Genomic DNA, 7229 nt, shown 5'->3' with positions numbered 1-7229 from the left:
AAACATCTACAGGTGGGTTTACTAACCAGGTTAAACCTCCTCCCAGAGCCGAGGATGGTGCAGATGTTGACAAGTTAACTGTGAGTTGAGTTTGTATTTTATCAAAGAGGCGAAACTGAACTCTTCTCTTCTTTAGAGACAGACTGGGACACACAGTGGGGAGTTACAGTTTATTGAATATGTGCTGGAGGACAGAAAATGTCTTAGTACAAGAGACACATGCAGAATAATGCAAATATTTATCGCAAAATAAAGTGTAGACTTCAACTGTTTGAGGATGTTTTTAAGAGGCTCCTGCTGCTTCTCTAATCTTCTCTGAATCTCCTGCAGGTAACACACAGACTGTGGAGGAAGTACCTGACACAACCCAACTATCACTTTTAAGTGTGGTGAGCTGAACTTGAATCATGTGATACCAAGCGACACTCCCAACTACGACCTACTGAACGCCGCCATGGAGCCCGTCAGTTTGCGTCCATGGGTTCAGGTGCACGTAGTTGCCTTGACGCCAAATCATGAACGCTGGGTAAAGAGGCTCAGTGAATTCAGTGTAGAAAGTGTGGAGGTGACTCAGTGTGTTGGATGAGACTTTGTAGTAGGACAGAGTCCCGCCGGGCCAGTCCAGAAACACTCCAAGCCGGGTGCAGCCGGTGGACGGAGGAGGGTAAAACTGGCTCTCATGATTGTGCTCTGTGTAGAGTGTAGCTTCTGGGTGGGGCCACCTGTGGCCTAAACACCAGGACATCACGTTCCACCCGATCCTGCTCAATTCATCTTTCCCCTTCCTAAAAATTCCCTTGTAGCTGACGCCCACAGCAACATCCTCACTCTGGCCAGCGCTCCACTCCACCTCCCAGTAACAGCGGCCCGTCAGCCCCTCCCTGCACAGAACCTGATAAAAAACATCGAATCTCTCCGGTCGATCGGGATAGGACTGCCGCGCTCCGTGCGTCGCCTTCATGTTCCCCTCAGAGAGGGCGAGGTTGTTGTTTGCCGTGTCTGGATCCAGGGTGAGAGCACCGGCATCTGACGGGGGAAAACCACAACACCACCGTCAGCACTCACTCACACAATCACTGTTCACACTGTCTGTCTGTCCGTCAGTGTCTGGGGTTACAAATATGAAAACATTTTAAATTAGCAATATATCTTTGTCAGCTTTAGATTACAGCCCCGCACGTTGTCATTGAATATTACAGTGAAGTATGAAGGAAACACACACTGAGACCTACAGTAAACGTAGAAGTGAGTAAGCACAGGTAAACCAGGTAAACCAGGGGGTGACAAATTTGTGTTTGGGAAGGGGAGGACTTCATTACATGGTTTTTAAATAAAGCAGCACATATTGAAGGTAAAGGAAAACACGTGACACTTAGTTATCACTGAAAATATATTAAAATGTTCCTTAAACAGAACTTTTCAAAACAAATCCACATCATTTAATATGAATTTGAGTTTTGAAACATCTGGAGTTTGCTGTTTGTTTTGTTTGTAAAAAGTCAGACATTGCTCTCCGACAATAGAGGAGGATTAATCACAGACTCTGGTTTTGACTGTGGGGTCATGACGTTGGAGAGATATGAGCGCCTGCATCTTTTACTTCTTCATGATTTGTGGACGTTAGTTCTTTCAGAATTTCATACGACACTTTTACCTGTCTGACCTTTTTCCATTTATGTTCTGTTTGTCTACATCAACACTATCAACAGTAAAACCAGGGGAGAGAAAACTGTCCGGGGTGCGTCTCTTTAAAGAGAAACCAGAGGCGAAGCAAAACGATTTTTATCAGAGCGAAGAAAAGCAAAAGCGGAAAGATTTGAAAACTCTTGTGATAATTTGTCTGTAGATTAAAGCTCAAGGTAAAGAGATCATAAAACCAAGTGGTTGAATTTCCCCATCAGATGGAGAAGATTAAATTTCCCTATATACACTCTCTGATAATGAAATCCAGCCAGGCCTCCTCCACAAACTGGGGTGGACGTGTTTTATTAATGCAACACAGTCACGTGAGATTTTAAAAAACAACCTAGCTCCCTCTTTTCCCTCTTTAACGCCACGTCGTTAACGCCTGCAGTGGCGGTGTGAGCGTTCATCCACATCTGTTCATTTATTTTATGGTGTCTTGTTGCTTTATATCGCGGTGGAGAACGTAATTACACATCCAGGTATCCTTAACCTCCATCTTATTAATTATCTAAATATTATTATAATCATATTGGGTTTTTTTATTGATACTCTCTATACACTAGATGATTACAAAATAATAATTTGCAGGCTGTAACCTTAACTTCAGATTGGATTGCTGGATTAAAGGGTTGGGGTTAGCATGGCTCGGTTCCTGAAGGAGGGAAAATTGTCATTATTTGACTGGAAGTGGGAAAAATGAAGGAATAAAATGACTCACACCAAATTAAAGCACTTCTGTCTTCGATAGCATCCACCGGAGGAAGGTCGGGCCTTGAGAAGTCATCAGTGATCAGGGCGCCATCTTTGTAATGGTAGATGCTTGCGCCTTTATATTTCTCATTTGCTAAAGTGGCTGTGAGGAACCTGAATCTCCTGCTTCTCTTCAGGGCTTCAGCAAGGTCGCAGAAAGCTTTGGCTTTTCCTCTCATGCCGACCACCACCTCATCTGACAGGTACCAGTGGTCCTGTGCAGCTGGGGCGACACCCACATTGCCCTTTAACTTAAGCGGATCCACGTAGTCGGCCAACTCCCGCAGGAAGGGTTCGGTGGTCTCCAGTGAGGTGAAAACAAAGCAGAGAGCATGTTCTACACCTGGAGCCAGAGCCTCTCTCTCCAGCTCCGACTGACCCGGGACACTTTTTATCTCCGTTCCCTCCATCATATCGACGCAGGAGCCGATGACATTGATCTCTCTCTGTTTATCATCCAACCACTTAGTTAATTTGTCTTGACTGAACGGCGACTTGTCTCTGTCTTTTAAGAATTTCTCTAACTCGCTCTCATCTTCTTCTCCTTTCTTGATGAGGGGCAGTTTCTTTGCGACCGTCTGTTGGAGTGTGGTCGTGTAAAAAGTGCAGAGCTTCTGGAAACTGCTCAACTTCTCTTCAATCTTCGGAAAATGTTTCACGACTTTGTGCTCCAGACAGTCGTTGCATCTTTTTCCCAGTTGATCTAAGTCTTCCAGAAAACTCTGAACCTTCCTCACCAGTCCAACACTGACTTCAGTCACCTCCTGAGGAGGTTTGGAGTCCAAATACTTCAACGGCAACAGCCAGACCTTCAGTGGAACAGAGTTTTCTCCATTTTTTCCCAGTAGCTTGGGAAGTTTTATGTAAGTCTTCACTGCCTTTTCAAAAGTTGCAGGGTTGCTTTCGAGAAGGAAGTCCCCTAAGAACTTGCAGGACAATGTGTCTGTCAGGGCTTTTTCTTTGTCAGTAAGCTTGATATCAACTTGCCCCTCAATGTCAAAGTCAGGAATCTTCTTTATCACAGCTTTCATGCCTCCCTGGACGTCCTGAACACTGCTGTCCTCTAACTTCTCGCTGTCAAATACGAAGAAAGCGTTCGCCCCATAAAGGATTCCTGTGACTACGTGTGTCGCCAAGCCCATCTCAATGACCTCTGTTTGTTGTGTATCCATGTTTCCAACATCAGTCAATGACAGCTGTTTGAAAGTAGTGGTAGCTTTGTACTGCAGCGTCACTCTGCTCTGATGGTGGAATTTCTTCTTGTCGTTCAGATACTTCGCCGATCCCTCAACTTCAACCAGCCCACTCAGGAAACTGGCCTTCAGAGACGCATCGACACCCAGCAGAAAGGACTTGTCTTCAATGGAATCTGAGGTGAGGATTTCAAATGCGCTGCTGTGCTGAGGGTTTTCAACTGAGTGCTCTTTGAGAGTTGTTTCATCCCACAATGTGACACCTATGAATAATGGATCATTTTTAAGTAGGAAAATCATTTTGTTAAAATGAGGACACACAAAGAGCTGACAGGTGCCAGTAAAAGCTTCAACAACCCTCAACTCGAGCGTGAGTTATGGGCGCAACTTCCGGTAATTCCTTTCACCGAACCGGCGTCTGACAGCTCGTCACACCTTCAATGGGCTAATGTAAAGAGGGAGGAGACACGTCCGGAAAACAAGCCCACAGGTCGTTTGTGCAGCGGCTTATTGCGACTCACAGTTACGCTTTGTTGCTAGGTGACATCTAGTGCTCATAGTAATGACGACATTAGCATGGGTGACGTAGAATAAAGAGAGACCAAGTCCGTGTCAGGAGGAGGTTGTGGTGGATGGATGGGTCAACAGAACACAGGAATGTGATACATGAGATCGGTGTTCGATTCCCACTTGAATCAAATAATAAATATTGTTTCTATTATCCATGACTGTTCGTTGTTATTATTGTAACCATGACAATGAAGATCATCTGATGTTGAGGAAGTACTTATTCTAACCGAGGCATGACCGTTATTATAGTAACCACGGCAGCATTGGGTACGCCGCTCTCAGTATTCTGTTTATTATATCTGTTTATTACGATAACCATGACCAGTACGCATAACACTCGCAAAGCGTAGCTCCTGATGCCTTGCAAAATGTCTAACTTCTCCTTTAAGGTGACAGGTTTTGTTCCCACATCATTTATTCCCCAAAACTCTCTAAGAAAAGGGAAGACGCCTGTTGCAAACAGATAAACCTGTTCAGGGAAAGAAATACCTGGAGGTTGTGCCCATAATTCACACCAAGTGTAATGAGACTAGGGACGAAGGATAAGTCTTGGTATAAACACTGTCTTACAAAGGATGCTGTGACATAAAATACATTTCCATGCATATCTTACTGTATATCATAAATTATTATTTTTATTCTGCGAGTTGATAAAGTATATTGAGTTCTGATGATGAGTTACTTTCATAGACTTCAGATAAAGACTTACCTGGGATCAGTTTATGTTGCAAAGCATCATAAAGCATCCCTAAGGTGAAAGGTCGACCCAGGGCAGACACTTCCGTGATGTCTGAAGACATGTCTCCAACCTGGTAGAGAAACATCGTATGTGAAACCAAAACTCAAACAAATAGAAAATTGTTTGCTAAGCCAACAGTAAGGTTTAAGAACTTTAAGTAGCACGATTACTCCAACAATGCCAGTGTGCTATGATAGCACAGCTGAGCATTACATTACATTACATTTATTCATTTGGCATTGGACACTTTTATCCAAGTGACCTATCGGTTAGAGGCAACACTAGAGCTTCTGTACAGAAAGAGACCTTGAAGTTGAATAGTCAGTACAAAATCTGTTCAATAAGGCAAAGTGCAAGGACATTGTTGGGTACGGTGCTTTTGGTACAGTCATGTGTATATTATGGTAACCATGACAACCGAGGTCCGGTACGCATGCCGCCATAATCGAGGAGTCACTCCGATGGGTTCAAAAAAACGACCTGTATGTTTGTTCATGTCAGAGGACTCATCGAGAGACGAGTCTTCACGGGAGTTTTGAAGATACTCTGATAACATACGGTAACTCGTTCCATTATCGGGGGGAACCACAAATGAGAACCGTCCAGACCGGCGGTCACCAACCTTTTTAAGCCCGAAACCTCAGCGTTGGTGAAAGGCGAGATCATAAGGAAGGAGCAAAAGCCTCGATGGTTGAGTTCAAGTACATTTGTGCCGCCCCAGAAGTCATTAGGTGTTAGTGACATGACCACACATTCTCCACCATGGAGAACAGCAATACAGTAGTCAAGGCGAGAGATGACCATGACCTGCACCAAGAGTTCTGTGGCGTACTGAGTGCTGCGTCGTATGATGTAACATTCATTTATTCATTCATTCGTTTATAGAATGACAACAAGTCATTTTCGTGTTGATACTGTGATGACGAAGAGTTCGGTCTCACAGAGGTTTACTTGAAAGTGACAGTAACAGTTGGGCGTGGTCTGCGTAGCCGTGATTTGAGAAGCCACGTGGGCAGATAATTGGACCCAAGAAGTGGGTGTATATCACAAAAAGACAGTGAGCCACACTGAGCCTTTGGGGAGGGGACGGGGATGAGCAGATGTTAAACTCTTGCCGTCAGTGACCTATAGGCTACTGCTTATCATTTGAGGGTCGCAGGGGCGGCTGGAGCCAATCCCAGCTGACATCGGGTCGCCAGTCTATCACCGTATATAACGCTTAGAGAAAAACAACCATCACATTCAAACCTAAGGGCAGGTTAGAGTGGAGAAAACTTAACTTGCATGTCTTTGTACTGTGGGAGGAGGACAGAGCACCCAGAGGAAACCCATACAGGCCCTGGGCAAAACAGGAAAACTCCACCCAGAAAGAAAACTGAACCAGGCTTCAAAAACCAGAACCTTCTTGCTGTTGATCTAACCACTTGTGATAGAAACAATAAAAACATCCTACAGATTTAAGTCAATAACTTTATCATATGAAATATCTACTCATTATATTCCCTTTCAGTTACATGCCCTGTATTTTTTCTGCTTTCCAGAATGAAAAACCTTAAAATTTGGGGGAAAATGCTGCGACATCGCCTGTAAATGATGGTGAAAATCCGAAACACCAAAATGGAAATTGTGTCCTTACTTAAAAGATTCTGGCTTTTTGCACATTATCAGCAGCAGAATGTGCAGAACGTCATCATGAATGCAACACAATGAAATTACAGACTATGCAGTGTTACTGAATAACAAACATCAAGATTAATGCTGCGTCAACAAGCTTTGTCCCTTATGTTAGAAATGATGAATGTTACTCTACCTCTGTGTCTCGTGTGCGTGGTGTTGTCTTTGTTCTACAGCCCTCCAGTGAATTGTGTTGAAACTGAAACTGAAACCACCGACAGAGAACTGCTGAATCACTGCTCAATGCCTGTGAGTGTTTTCAAGCTCACACATGATGTAGCCTCATCCGTATGGAAGACCAGAGCGGTCATAATTATATCAATTAAAACAGAAAGGATGAAGTAAATCAATAAGGTTTTAGATAATTACATATCGGATGAAAAATAAAAAATATCGATTAAAATTAAACAAGCAGCTAAATATCCAGATGAATCAGGCCCCACTGAAATAAATAGTGATCTCATTATTTTAACTTACTTTATTATCTTTGTCATGGTCTCAGCCTGGAGGCTCCAGGGTTTTGGTTTTTTGGACTTTCTTGGTTTGGGTTTCTGTTCTGGGTTTTGAGTGTTTCTGGTGTCTAGTTTAGTCTTCCCTGTCTTGTGCTCTGTTTTCCC

The 7229-nt window shown here is 43.6% G+C and overlaps 1 protein-coding gene across 1 annotated transcript; it reads right to left on the bottom strand.

Moving 5' to 3' along the window:
* Positions 1-156: 156 nt before the first annotated feature.
* On the bottom strand, positions 157-6825 carry LOC111660138 (stonustoxin subunit alpha-like). Its single transcript, XM_023413278.2, has 4 exons — positions 6749-6825; positions 4909-5008; positions 2405-3892; positions 157-1026 (listed from the first exon to the last, which is right to left on the bottom strand). Exons 2-4 carry the CDS (start codon positions 4997-4999, stop codon positions 440-442), a joined length of 2166 nt encoding a protein of 721 aa, XP_023269046.1. The 5' UTR covers positions 5000-5008; positions 6749-6825; the 3' UTR covers positions 157-439.
* Between the last annotated feature and the right edge of the window lie 404 nt (positions 6826-7229).

Source organism: Seriola lalandi, unplaced genomic scaffold (genome assembly GCF_002814215.2).
Source record: "Seriola lalandi dorsalis isolate HSWRI2012SDOR001 ecotype SW California unplaced genomic scaffold, Sedor1 jcf7180002054511, whole genome shotgun sequence".
In the NCBI taxonomy this organism is placed as follows: Eukaryota; Metazoa; Chordata; class Actinopteri; order Carangiformes; family Carangidae; genus Seriola; species Seriola lalandi.
The sequence above is the reverse complement of the archived record's forward strand: the minus strand, read 5'-3'. Positions and strand labels throughout refer to the sequence as shown.

What these genes read in the sequence shown, in the direction of transcription:
- LOC111660138 (XM_023413278.2), bottom strand. Translation starts at nt 4,999, where the DNA reads ATGTCTTCAGACATCACGGAAGTGTCTGCCCTGGGTCGACCTTTCACC. An exon ending in GCAACATAAACTGATCCCAG is followed by an intron (nt 3,893 to 4,908) that starts GTAAGTCTTTAT and finishes CATTATTCATAG; the next exon opens with GTGTCACATTGTGGGATGAA. An exon ending in CAGAAGTGCTTTAATTTGGT is followed by an intron (nt 1,027 to 2,404) that starts GTGAGTCATTTT and finishes TTCCCCCGTCAG; the next exon opens with ATGCCGGTGCTCTCACCCTG.